Raw genomic sequence first — 14687 nt, 5'->3', positions numbered from 1 at the left:
GCTCCACTGTAAAGCTGCGTACAGACTTAAGCGCCACGAACATTCGCATTTTGCTTTTGATCAGCTGATGCTATGCTTGTTATATCTGAACTTGTACAGAAACAGTGAGATACAAATATTAATATAATAAGCATATCATCCACTGATTAAAATCGAAATGCACGTGGTTGAACGTCTGTACGCCCTTAATTTTTTTGTTGTAAGACGTATAGTGTTGATTTAGGGGATAATAGTGCTGTAATGTATTATGTGTAGTTTATTGAATGATTTAATCCTAGCTAGATGTCTACAACGAAACATTTATGAGATCTAAAAATGATAACAATATTATTTTATATTATATCACAGAGAAGCAGACTCCATTTCACAGTTACTCAGTGGTCAATGAACGGAACTTGGTTGGGGCTGATAAATGCAACCATTGGCCATTTTTGCATCTGCAATGACAACGATATGCAGACTGATGCTGCGTTCAGATTTGGAGTCCTTTATAGTTACACGTGTGTGATCACTGCCAAAGAACTGTTGAAACGAGATTCGATATTCTATGAACCACATCTGCTTACCGACAACCAACTCTATGCCGTGCCTGTGCTCATAAGAAACTTGAAACAGGGAAACAAGTATCCTAATAAGGTTGGTTACAAAGATATCCTGATTTATTAATTTTTTTCAACATCTATATTTACTTGTATCTTATTACACTACACTACACTACCTGTCATTCCTTCACCTTCAGGTGAACTAGAACATATTGAAATATGTTGAGAAAAGGCTTGTTGTGTCTATCCGAAAGTTATGCAAATATACATGATCAAATAATCATGGGATTGTTGATTAATCTTATAATGGGATGAGTGTTTAATGATTAAAATTACTTATTAATTATTAATATTATAATAAACGGACGTGAGGTGTGATTGTATAGGTGAAAAGGTCTAGCTTTGCGCCATTTTCTCTCGAATAGAATATGTGAATTTGTAACTAATGTTTATGCATGGATGTTCTTGTTAACAGAATGTTGCTGGGCAACCACTTTTATTTGAAAACTGATATTCAGAACTGCAATAATTTTTGTTAAATGTATTCTAATAATAATAACGATGATTTAATTATTTCAATCAACTACTTTTCAATACTTGAATTACTACATAGCAGTCTGATTTCTATAAATAAAAACTATTAGCTTCTACTCACATTTGTGGAGCGCTTTCGGACACTAGGACCTTCCTCAACTCTGGTTGACACTTCCGTTGTGGAATTCCTTTGAGGAATCCACAAATGTGAGTAGAAGTAGAAGCTAATATCTTTTATTTATAAAAATAAGACTGCATTTCGTAGTTTAAGTATTCAAAAGTGATTATTAACAAGCAGTTCGTAATGGAAAGAAACATTGGAGAGTATCAATCAACTAATTGGCTAAGATTGGTAACTGTAGCTTTGCATACCGGCAGAGGATACTGTACTTTTCTAAGTATAATTTTAGAATGCACTTTAGGTGTCAAAAAAGAATAACCAAGGATGAGAGTTTAAATGGATATCCACCATGATGTTGACCAGATATATTAATTATTGTTTCTGAGACTTAGAAAACATACTCTTCAATGAAATACTAATGTCTATGTTACCTCCTTCGTATCTAAGTGCTGAATGATGTTGCATTTATGTGAGGTGTTTTCTTATAGTTTTCAGATAAGTCACAATGGCAGCTTGTGAGACGTTATTTTCTAGTGGACAGAGTTGGTGGGCTTCCTTTCAAAGACAAGGACCATAGAAGGAACCAAAATGGTTACCCAAAAGCAATACGATTTTTGAAACACTCCATGTTGAGGTAAGTCTAATGCTTAAACAATTTGTACTTTTTCACTAATAAATAACTACAAATTATTTATGTTGATCATGATACATTGTTTTAAGATTAACCCAACATCCCATCGTCTACTTTGATTGCATACTCAAGTCAGTTACACTCACACACATTTTATTCTGTGATACCATTGACAAAAGTATTTAACCCAATCTGAACCTTTGTCATATATTGGGTATCACCAGAGAATATCTATAAATAGACTTTCTTTTCATGTCTACCGTATCACTAACCATTTTTGAAGTACCTCACAAAATCAAAAGTTTGATAGTTCAATGAGAATCTCTGATATTTTTTCCACTTGATTATCAAATTCTGATAACAATAATAATAAATTATAGTTAATTTTGAATTAGAAGTGATTCACCAACCCTTATTTTTCATGTCCAGAATGAGGAATCCACAATCTCCATTAGCTATAGTGAGGTCCACTTTATAATGGCAGTGGATAAAGATAGGAGAATAGCGATGCCGATTTTATGCATTAATTATATTTCTACACTGTCAAAAACATAATTGGCATCGTTGTGGACCTAGAAAAGGATATTACCACCGGCTTTGTCGAATGATGGACAAGGATAGCAAAACCAAAGTTGAACAAATACTGTCATTATAACGTGGACCTCACTATAGTAGGGAAGGTGATTAACTATAATTTGAAAAAAAATGTGAAAAATGAAAATGATAACTCAGTTTCTTAGCCAAGAGGATCCAGCTCGTATTTATCGAATACAGGTAGGTACTATAATAGCAGCAAATGAATTTCACTCATAAGAATATAAGAAAAGAGAATAGTATATTCAATTACTCTCATAAAAAATAACTTAAAATGAAATGCATAATTGTTGTGGTTTTCCCACAGTGTTAAAGTGCAAGATGATCCAGATGGTTTGATATATCCTCCTCTACTTGAATTGGAGTACAGCGTTCTGACATATGAAGAAATTGAGGCGAACATACCCATTGAAGTGACTTTCAGTGTCAAATTCTACATGGACAATAATATTGCTCATTATATTGAGGTGCGTATGCAGTTGTGTTGTCTTAAAGAAAAATTGAATAATTTATTATCAGTTGCATTGAGTTTCAATATTGTAGAAGGTTCAAAACGTGAACGAGATGATAATAAAATAGATAAATAATTGGAACATTTTTATAGTGAGTAGATAATAATTATATAAATCAAAATGGATAAAAAAAAAAGAATGAATGATCCTGAGAATCATATATTTCAATAGCTTGAAACTATCAGCATATTTTAAACTTCTCAATAAGTATCTAGGTCTATAAATCTGTTATTTACTTATAGATATAACTTTTTACTAAATAATCTTTTTTTACTGTATCGTGTTTCTATTTTTCTTGAAATTTTAATTATTTCCTCCTGACCACTGGGATTAAAATTTTGAACTAAGATTTCTACGAGTCAACTAACATTTTAAAGCAAAGAATAATGGATTAGATGGTTTAATAATTAAAAATATTTCATCAAAAGATTATTCTGTTGAAGTAAGCCCTTGCTAAATCACTTTTTGCACTTTTTAAATCATCGACAAGTTTCTGAAGCATGGCTTTTGAGTCTTATCCCTTCATTAAAACTTGGACTACTTTCACTTTACCACCTTTTTATTTTTAAAATGTTTTCCCTTATTGATTTGAGCGCATCTTCGGCTCGTTAAGCTGAAAACTTCAACTCACGGTTTTTTTAAATTCAAATTTGAATCCTATTCCAATATGAATTCTGTATTCAATATCTATATATTATATTATTTCATATCATATATTAATTTTATAATATCGGTTCAATAGATTTGGTGACAAATATGCCCACTCATCATGTACTCTTATAAGTAGAATTTAACCAATAAAACTACTTTTCACAGTTGATTGAAGTGATAAGGCTGATTTGGTACCAGATCTGCGTTGACATATTCCTAGTGGACTGGGAGCGGCCGAAGCCGACGCATCAGGATGGCAACGGAGCGGCGGCAGTGAGCATATGGCGCACCTACTTTGTCGCCAATGAGTGGAACGAAATACAAACCCGGCGCAAGACCAGTGTTGCCTTTCAGCTCATATCCACCGTATTCCTCATGAAGGTTTGTCAAACTCCAACTAGAGAAAACAAACTGAAATTGTATGTTATTTGAGTACATTATGACTAGGATCGTTTGACAAAATTCAATTTCCTTCTAAGAATAGAATAGAATAGAATAAATTTTATTTCACTTGCTCAAAATGCAATACAATATGAATATATAGTACATAGTATATATTTATGCATTATACAATATTATTACAAAGCATTTAAAAATAAATAAATAAAAAGTATATAATACATAACTAGCATATTATCTATTTGTTTATAAATAATAAACTGTAAATTTTAAAATTTGAAGGGAATTTTGTATTATGACCAGATGAACATAAAATATATCTTCTCGAAAATACAAATATATTATAATTATTGACATTGTACAACCAAAAAATAATGCATAATATGCATATTGATGCAAGTGGAATAAATACTAGCTTGCAAAGTGAGAGAAATATCACTTGAGTGCAAGCAGGAGTCGTTTGGTTCTTCAAGCGCACACACACACACACACACACACACACACATTCACACATTAAAAGAATTATAAATGCCTAATAGGACTCGAATTTTGAGACACAAAATTATTCAAAGGGTGTATAATCATGCTCAATGCAGCACAATAAACCATTCCTCAACATCATTTGGATGAGCTTCGAAAAGCCAAGGCTTTAGTTTTGATTTAAATTTTTTGAAGGTTCTCAAATTTTCAATTTCTGCAGGCAGAATATTGTAGAACTTCGGCCCAAGAAATAGAAAGCACTTCTGAAAGAGAGTACAGCTTGCTTTAGGGCATCTCACCAATCCCAGAGTTATCTGCCGCGTTTGCTGGGAATGATTACCCTCAACCATGGGCTGATCATAGCTTCCACTCATCCTGTAGAATAGAGCTAGGACCTTGAAGACGTACATATGTCTGAGAGGCAATGCATTTATCCGTCTGAAGAAAGGGAAAGAATGGGTTTGTCTGTGAACTCCAAATATAACTCGAACTGTTGCTTTTTGTAATGTAATTATTGATTTGAAGTGAGAAATGTAAGTTGAAGCCCAGCATGCTATCCCATAATCCAATTTGGAGTTAAGGAAAGCAACGTATAGTTGACGCAAAATATTTGGGGGAAGGAATTGCCTTAGATTATAGAAAACTCTTAACAAGTAGAATAGATGCTTCCTTAGACCCAGAACATGGATATTCCATGACAATTTATCATCTACAACCAACCCAAGATATCTTAAAGACTGATTTCTTTCTACAACAGTGCAGTTACACTGCATCCTATTGCAGTCAATTTCATGATAGAAAATAGGGACATTCAACATGAGTGGTGATGACAAAGAAAAAGTCAAGTAATTTGTTTTTGCAGCATTTAGTGTTAACTTATTGTAATTAAACCAAAGGCGGAGTGTATCAAGATCTTGCTGCATCATCACTTGCAGTTCTTCAACATTTTTAGATGAGTAAGAGAATGCAGTGTCATCAGCAAAAGACGTTGCAATGCCATTGAACTTGTAAGAGAATAGGTCATTAATGTACACAAGAAATAGTAGGGGTCCAAGAACAGATCCTTGGGGCACACCATCGCTAATACTGAGAATGTTATTGTTTACACCTCCAATGGAAACATACTGCTGCCTATTTTCAAGGTATGATTTCATCCATTATGAAGCCCGGCCACGGATACCAGCAGTATTTAGTTTTTTAAGTAGAATAGAATGGTCAACCGTATCAAATGCCTTCTTTATATCAAGGAATAGTCCAGAAACCTTTACATTTCTTGCATTCAATCCCGAATAAAACTGTGAAATGAAGTTACATAATGCCATTTCAGTACTCAATCCCTCCTGAAATCCAAACTGACTCCTATAGAAAAAGTTATTACTCTTCAAAAAGTGAAAAATTCTCCTCCTCACAATCTTCTCAAATATTTTTGAGAACTCAGACAAGAGAGATATTGGTCTGTAATTTGAAGGATCCGAACGACTCCCACTCTTAAATACAGGAATCACCTTGGCAATCTTCAAGGGATCAGGGAAAATACCTGTATATATACTTGCATTAAAGATATCATATAGAACTGGAACCAATGGTACGGCAATTTTTTTTAAAAGATGTGAGGAGATACAATCAGGACCAGGAGACTTACCATCCTTCAAAGAATTTATTTCAGTAAGGATCTCATGGAAATCTATTGGTCTTATGAAAATAGTATTATAGACATTCTCTGATTTGAAACAAGCTTTGTAATTATCTATAGTATTTTGAGTCAATGGACTCATTGAAGAGATTAGTCTGGTGGGAACTCCAATGAAGTAATTATTGAAAGAGTCAGCTACCATTTGCTCATCAGATATTACCGCATCATCTATTTTCAATTCAATAGTCTGATTCTTCTTCGAGGTCTGTCCACATAAGTTATTTATTTCCCTCCATTGATTTTTTACAGATAGGTCTTTCAAATTCGAATAGTACTTTGTTTTCTCTAGTTTGATCCATGTTTTTATATAGATCCATTAATTTTGTTCTGTTATTTCTTATCCTAAATTAATTTTTATTGCTAAAGTCTTCCAGTGAAGCCTACAGTTCCAATCTATAATTTCACTACTTTAAATTATTTCTCTACACTTTTATTCAATATACTTTAATCACTCCACTAGCACTACACCAACTCGAAGGGCTTTGTTCTCTTCAACCTCCTAGTGAGTTCAGTGTTGTCTAGTAGTTGGATGACTTCGGTGTTGTCGTGTTGATGAAGACGTGACTCATGATGGGCTGCCAATCGTCTTATCTCACAGGTCACATAGGGGATGTGCAGATCTCGGTGCAAATCGCTGTTCCTTATGTACCAGGGCGCATTCACCATGTTCCGCAGTACTTTGTTTTGGAATGTTTGAATCTGACTGATGTTAGATGTTCTAGAGCAGCCCCAAAGCTGAATTCCATAAGTCCAGACAGGTTTTAGAATTTGTTTGTAAATCAATAACTTGTTGTCCAATGAGAGTTGTGATTGACGGCCCAACAGCCAATAGATTTTACTGTATTTGAGTCCTAGCTCGCTCCTTTTCATCTTGATATGCTCTTTCCATTTCAACTTGGCGTCAAGAGTCATTCCAAGGTATTTTGCTGTGTTGCTGTGTGGTACTACATTCCCATTCAGATTTATTCGAATCGGGTCATTGATAATTTTGTTTGTGAAGTTGATATGAATAGACTTCATCTCATTTAATCGAATTCTCCATTTTTTGGTCCAGTCACGATTTTTTATTGCTATACATAAACCGTCTGTAATCCAAGGTTTGAGCTTTTTAAGTCGGGTATGACTCTGACTTAATACCACTGTGCTTTTGGACTGGTTCAAATAGTTCTTTAATACATCTAAAAATAAAGACATTTTAGTATTTATATTGTCACTCAAATAAAGGGGATCCCAATCATGGTGCATCAACAATGATATTAATTTATCATAATCAATTCTATCTTTTTTAAAATCAGCTTGGCTATTTTTATGAACATTTGACTCTGAGATAGCAATCGACACAGCTCGGTGATCGGTTAGCAGAGTATCAATAACATAACTACTGAACTCATGATTATGTTTTATTGACCTGAAGAAGATATGATCTATGCATGTTGAGCTTGACGAAGTCACTCTGGTGTCTATAGCAATAAGCGATTTATATCCATTACTACTCATAATTTCCAGATATTCGAGCGTATTACTATTATTCATATAATTTATATTGATATTGAGGTCGCCTATTATCAAAGAATCCGAGTCACGATGTTGCTCCAAGAAAGCAACAAGGCCACTCAAGAATTGACTGATCTCAACTCCATGCCATCTATATAAGCACAGAATACTAAATTTATAATTCAAAAGTTGACACTCTAAGAAAATGGAGTCAGATCCATCAATAATAATACTATCAATTTTAGAGCATCGAAGGCCACTCTCCACTGAAACATAAATCATTATACCTGATGCTGCAGTAAAATCACTACCAGCATGGAAACTCTCATAACCTTCAATATTAAATAATCGATGATCATGACAAGATTGAAGCCAAGTCTCAGACAAAACAATGATTGATGGTAACTTCTTCCAAGAATTAATATAAGTGATAAAATCGTCGAAATTTCTATTCATACTGCGTATATTTTGATGCACTATGGTTCTATTACCATCTTCTGCTAAGGAGGATGAATTTATTTCATCTATACCTAAAATATAGCTACAGCTACCGGTACCTTCCATTTTGAACAAAAGTACATTTTATAATACTATTACCAACATTCATACAAAACACATTCACACATGAACCAACTAAATAAGAAACAAACTTATTAAAGTAAATAAGAGTATTGGGAAAAATGGAAAGAAAATACTCAAAACTGAGTGATAGGGAAAACAACATAGTGAAAAAGTAAATAGTGAGAATCCATCGCTATCTGTACAATTTAGAAGGATGGAATCCATTACCTTTATTACTCTTTAATTCACGAAACAAAAAAAAATATCCTACAATACAACTTGTCGAAATCTATCATATTTAAATTGATGCAAAAAAAAGCTTAGTACTAGAAAAAAGTAAGTAAAATTAAAAAAATATGAACTTATTAGGGTACTGTACATCATCATATACACGATAGGACTCTTTATTCTGTATATATTCATACTTTCTATACTGCTCTTAATCAATGCCTATTATATAGGTAGCTATCATATGAAGCTGTCATCAATCACTACCGAAAATATTATTGAATCACCGTAAAAATTATAGAATTTATAGAATTGTAGAATTTATAGAATTATAGAATTTATAGAATTATAGAATTTAATAGAATATAAAATTCTAAATATTACCAATCTCTTATTATTCTAAATACTACCAATATCTAAATATTTGGTACTGCAAATAAGTTTTGTAACCTAGTGCAGTGTGCTTGGAGCAAGAGTTTTCATTGTTTGTTACCATTTATATTGCTGAATATAAGTTAATTGATGTGAATGGATATATCCATTTACTTTCCTAATAACTTTGGAATTTAGCTCTAGGTGTATAGGCCTGTCAATAGTTCTGCTCCAATAAGTGAATATAAGTCTATGAAAGTTTACGCATATTTACAATGTTTTGATCATGAACTCTATAGAATAATGTACACTTATAGATTGCACTGTTGTAAATTGATTGGAAATAATCTAGAACCATTTAATTGGAACATGATTCAACACCTTGTACATGAACGGCTACCGCCTACGATGAATTTTATTTATCCATTCATTGTACAAAACACTATAATCATAATACAGTTATGGAATTGGAAATTATAGTATTATGTTATTGAATTGTGTGAAAGAATTTCATTCTCTGATGATGGAATTTATTCACAAGATTTTCATCATGAATGGATCTATTGTACAAAACACTATAATCATAATATAGTTATGAAATTGGAAATAATAGTATTATATAATAGTTATTGAATTGTGTGAAAGAATTTCATTCTATGATGATGGAATTTATTCACAAGATTTTCATCATGAATTGATCTCACTTTGAATTTATTTTATGTGCAGGTTTGTGATGTAGAAGAATGGTCGAGAGCCGGTCCAGATCTTTTCCTCTCCGCACAATCCGTATTCTCCTCTATTGAGGTTCAGCATCACTCTTCTAATCTATGTTACTATCTACATTTCACAAGTAAGTACACTTATAAGTAATTGGTGTGGAAATGAATATTTTATACATTAACATACGACATTAAGAATATCGATTTGATATAATCATTTAGGGTCGTGTGATTGGACACTTGACATCAATTTATACGTTAATTAATCTAGCCACAGTATGATGTACTTCACTCTGGTACTCTGTTGGAATCATCTGAACTCAAAGAACAACAAATAGCTCAACTCGTGTAATAATTTTACTTAAAGAAGTGGGAGGAAACTAACACGATATTTGAAGAGGAATTGCGATTTTTGTGTTCTCTATTTTTGTAAAGTTTTTTTCATTAGCTACGAGGATTTAGATAGGGAAAGCTAAGACAAAAGATAGATTTCCTTAGTCTACTTTTCAGGACGCTGTTTTTAGTAAAACAAAAATCGTCAATTAAACTAGTTAAAACCAGCCATTCCTTACTTGATAAAAGTGTCTGTAACGATAAACTACAAATTACATTCCAGTGATTTCTTATGAAGTCTTTTAGATGTTCAAAACAGGGAATATTTTTAAGCCAGTATATTATTGAAGGCAGGTAATCAGATATTTGAAATATATATAAATTCAATGGGTGAGCAGAAATTTGGTATGTTAAATAGGCAGTTTTCTTGTTTGTTGTAAAGAGTGTATTCATATAATAAAAGGAACTTTGGCATTTTTATATTAATTCATACTGGCTTTTGTTATTTCCAATACTTTTAAAAATCAAATTCATACTTATAGTCTTATGATGGTGAGTTATTTTGCATTTTTTCAGTGGCTTTTCATGATGGGTGTATATGAGAGATACGTTAAAAATGCAATCCAGGAATTCGTGGATGTTTGCTCGATCGCGAACATTAGCGTCTTTGTCCTTGCTCTGGAAAACTTCGGATATTATATTCATGGAAGGTACCGACTCTATTCCATCATTCTCTTCTCATACTCATTAGAATCATTTAATAGAAATGATTTTCAGAGCATATACGGTACTTAACTTATTTAGTAGACATTTTTAAAAGTAATATTCGCTTCGCCTTGGTCTAAGGCTATAAGAATATAATGTTCTGCTTTGTTCATACTTTAGGCTATAAGTCACATAGATTGGATAGTGTAGAGTATAGGCTATATTAGAGAAGAAACAATTCGAAAAAGACATGGCAAATCATCTAGTGTACACATTTTCAATATATTCAATTTGGAAATCATAACTAGAACTTCAGATTCAGTCGATGTCAGCAAGCATTGAATACTCCTTGCTCGTTCGACTTACTATTTGTATAAAGTATAGATAAAGTGAAAACTCAGTTGAAGGTAATTGAAAAATATAAAAGTAAGACAAAAAAGTATAACCTCATTACCATTGAAAAATATCAAAAAAAGAGAGAGAGATTGATTGATTGATTATATGCCTTTATTAGGGCGGAATTAGGACTCCTGGTCCTCTCTGCCACACAACCCTTTACAAAAGAAGACAAATTTACATAAGAACAGAAAAAATAGATTACATATTATGTAATAAGATTACATAAGATTAATATAAGTAAATAAAACTCAATCAAAATACAATAACATATAATAAAAGAGAATTTTAAACTTAATTTATTAATACAATTGGAAACAATATTTCAAATTCCACTAGATAAATCATATAGGAAAACCCATCAGAAATGAAGAAATGAAGATCTAATCAAGTTGCCATTCACTCACACATGCACACAAAACAACCCTAAAAACAAAGATTTTACAAAGTATAATAATTATCATAAAACAATATAAGATGAAATATACTGTATCTGTAGTTGCATAAAAGGTAAAAATGAGTTAAATTCATGTAGATTGATACAATGTAAATGAACAATAAAAATGGAGAGAGAGAGAGAGAGTGAGAGATCATCATAATTTGTTTGGTTGTATTTATTACAGAAATAATCGTATCATGAGGTTTACATTATTTTTCCACGGAGATTTAAAACCACTCATGTAATGTAACGAAGGATGCTTCTAGTGACTGGAAATATTGCGCTAGCTAAGCACTGAACGTTTTAAGATTTTTCTCTATTTTAAAACTGTCTTGTCTTTCTTCAGATCAGCTCATGGGTTCGCTGACACGGACATGAAAACTATAATGACTCAGCTCCAAAGAGAGGAGCAAGATCTAGTGGGACACAGAGGTCTGCTACCTGCTTCCGATCAGCAAACATTCCAGATATCGATTCCTTCCCAGCTCAGAGAGTACTATCGACGAGTGATGGCATCAATATCGACTGTAAGAAGCTGTTTTCAAATAACATCTTACTATTAAAATTATGCTAATACTCTTACCGCAGTATCACCAATCTGTTGTAATATTCATGAATGAGTTTCTTGAACAGCATTCAACAAGGGCTTTCTCGTCACAGTAGCCTATATATTTTCGCCAAACTATCTTCTAAGGTACATAACGCTATAATAATAATAAAAACTTTTTATTGTCAAAAACAATGTATAAAAAAGTAATTATATAATCAATAATCTAGAGACTAAGCTAATATAATAATTGATGAATCTTATGATTATTATATACATTTTATGTTAATATACATCCCTTTGACAACAAATACTCGCATGCAAGGGAAGCTTCCCTGTACGCATGGAGGAGTTGCTGCAGACCGAGAAACTCTGTTATAGTGAAAAAATCAATCATCGAATACCTAACATAGCCTACTAATAATTTGTCAAGTAATTACAACTAAGAAAGAAATTATAAGGGTTTGAAATATAAAAAAACAAATACAATAGATAATGAATAAGTTGAAAGCTCTCAACGAAAGAAGTATTAAAATAAAATGACTTTTAGAATTTAGAAATGTGAACTGAAGTTAGGCAATTCAGAATTTAGGCAATCATCGAACAACCAAAAACATTGCTTCAACCGCCTCTGGAAGGAGACCGAAAAGCCACTCCTTGATCAATCTACTATACAAAAAATACGATTGGAAAGCTCTAATATTGTCAGGCAAATTATTGAAGAACTTGGGTCCCAAGAACAAAAAGGATTTTTGGAACATGGTGGATCTTGGTCTTGGTAATTGCGTTCTATTACTATATCGTGATGATGACCGAATAGTATCCACCACTGCGCCAGCATTGCCACTCCTATCAAATAACATCTGCAACACTCTAAAAACGTACATATATCTAAGTGGCAGAATATTCAAATGTGAAAAGAGAGGAAAGGATTCATGCAATCTTGATTTCCTCATCATTATTCTTACAAAAGACTTCTGTAACCCAGACAGCGGCTTTACATGAGTATGATAAGTACTACCCCAGCAAGTAATACCATAGTTTAGTCTGGAGTGCACAAATGCAAAATAAATCTGCCTCATGACTCTCAATGGACACAGAGACCTCAAAAAATAGAATTTGCGCATGAACATGTACACATATTTTTTAAGATATAGGATGTGGTGCTTAAAACTGAAGTGAAGCTTATATACGAGTTTCAAGTCTAGTTCTCCATAGAGTTGGATGAAATTATTTTCATTAACTTCACTGTGAAGTTCCTATAATTGGAGGTTTTGAGAGTTTGATTGATTGATTGCCTTCATTAAGGGTGGAGTCTGGACTCCAGGTCCTCTCTGCTACTCAACCCTAGAGAAAAAGAGAGAAAGATCATCATAATTTGTTGGATTGTATTTATTACAAAAATACTCGTATCATGAGTTTTACATTATTTTTCCATGGAAATTTCAAACCACTCATCCCTTTGATTAGGCTACACTTTAAAATTGACACTAAAAACGTCAACAGATTGAACTAAATTTAATGTAAGTTTTAAACAAAATGAAAAACTATTGATATGCTTGTTTTTCATAATTTGAATTTGAATTCATAATCAAATTCAATCATAATTTGTTACACTTTACAATGTAATAAAGCTCGATTTACTTTTATTTTGTACCACTTACTTACTTACTTTCCGTGTCCAAAAAGCAATCATTAGATACTCAGGTCCCATGTTAAAAAAAACAAAAAAAAAAAACAATAAAAATAACATAATATATACAAGCATTGGATCAAACATTATCTTTAAATTATATGTTTCCAAAACTTTGCAACCGATTGGGCTTTGTCATTTGCTTCCTCCTTTCTACATTGGACATCAAGCTGAGGGCACACAAGCAAGTGCTCCTGCTCCTGAATTGCTCCACACTCGCAGAAGATGTCATCATGAGCTGGCAATAAACCCCATTTTTGCAGGTCACTCCTACCATTAAACGGTTGAGAGCCTTCCAAGTCAGAAAAGCCAGATCATGACCAGAAGGCAATTCTTCCCGAAATGGCAATCCCTCCAACATAAAGCCATCCCTCCACTGCTCCTCACGATTTTCTTCAGGAGAGCCCTGCAGGACGTGGGATGCTGCCAAGAAGCTTCTCCTTGACTTCAACCGTCCAACTGCAGGTTGATGACCAAATAATGGATGGCGTGGGTCACTTGCCTGTTTAGTCCTCTCAATGTCTGTAGCAACCTTTCTTCTGATATCGGGTTGTGCTACTCCCGCAAGAGGATACAACCTGTGCACTGATGTCGGTCTGTATCACTGAAATCACGAGTGAAACTAGATTTTTCTCATCCCTCATGAACTATACAAGCATTGAAATAGATTTTGCTAACAAGCATACGCTGTCAACCAAATAACAATTATAAACTGACTAATTCACATTGGTATTTATATTTAAGGAGAATCAAGCTGGAAGGAAGAGCTCTGGTCTACTCGCTGCTGGATTAAAAAATAAAATGTCATCAGGAAACATTGATTTAGAAAGAAGCAGTCAGGCTTACCAGAGCATGAATAAGTTCCTCGCTGCATTTCTCGAGCATGTAAGTTTTTTAACCCAAGTTAATGATCTTACTTTAGTTAAAAAAAATATAAACTCTTTACCGTAAGTCTTTTGATTTTTATTAATAATTGTCACCTTTACAGAGAGAGAGCATATGTTATTACTGGATAATGACCGAATAAAATTGCTATTGAGAAT

The 14687-nt window shown here is 33.0% G+C and overlaps 1 protein-coding gene across 1 annotated transcript in view; it reads left to right on the top strand.

Annotated features, from left to right (window-relative positions):
• LOC111059807 (meckelin) overlaps window positions 1-14687 on the top strand; it is a 31762-nt gene that overhangs the window by 13429 nt on the left and 3646 nt on the right. The window contains 9 exon segments of the mRNA XM_039420192.1: window positions 349-636; window positions 1686-1831; window positions 2730-2940; window positions 3751-3966; window positions 9539-9585; window positions 9587-9662; window positions 10441-10574; window positions 11751-11931; window positions 14389-14529. Coding sequence (XP_039276126.1) covers window positions 349-636; window positions 1686-1831; window positions 2730-2940; window positions 3751-3966; window positions 9539-9585; window positions 9587-9662; window positions 10441-10574; window positions 11751-11931; window positions 14389-14529 — 1440 coding nt within the window.

This window comes from Nilaparvata lugens, chromosome 2 (genome assembly GCF_014356525.2).
Source record: "Nilaparvata lugens isolate BPH chromosome 2, ASM1435652v1, whole genome shotgun sequence".
Taxonomy (NCBI): Eukaryota; Metazoa; Arthropoda; class Insecta; order Hemiptera; family Delphacidae; genus Nilaparvata; species Nilaparvata lugens.
Note: the sequence above shows the minus strand (reverse complement) of the source record. Positions and strands in the feature narration are given on the sequence as shown.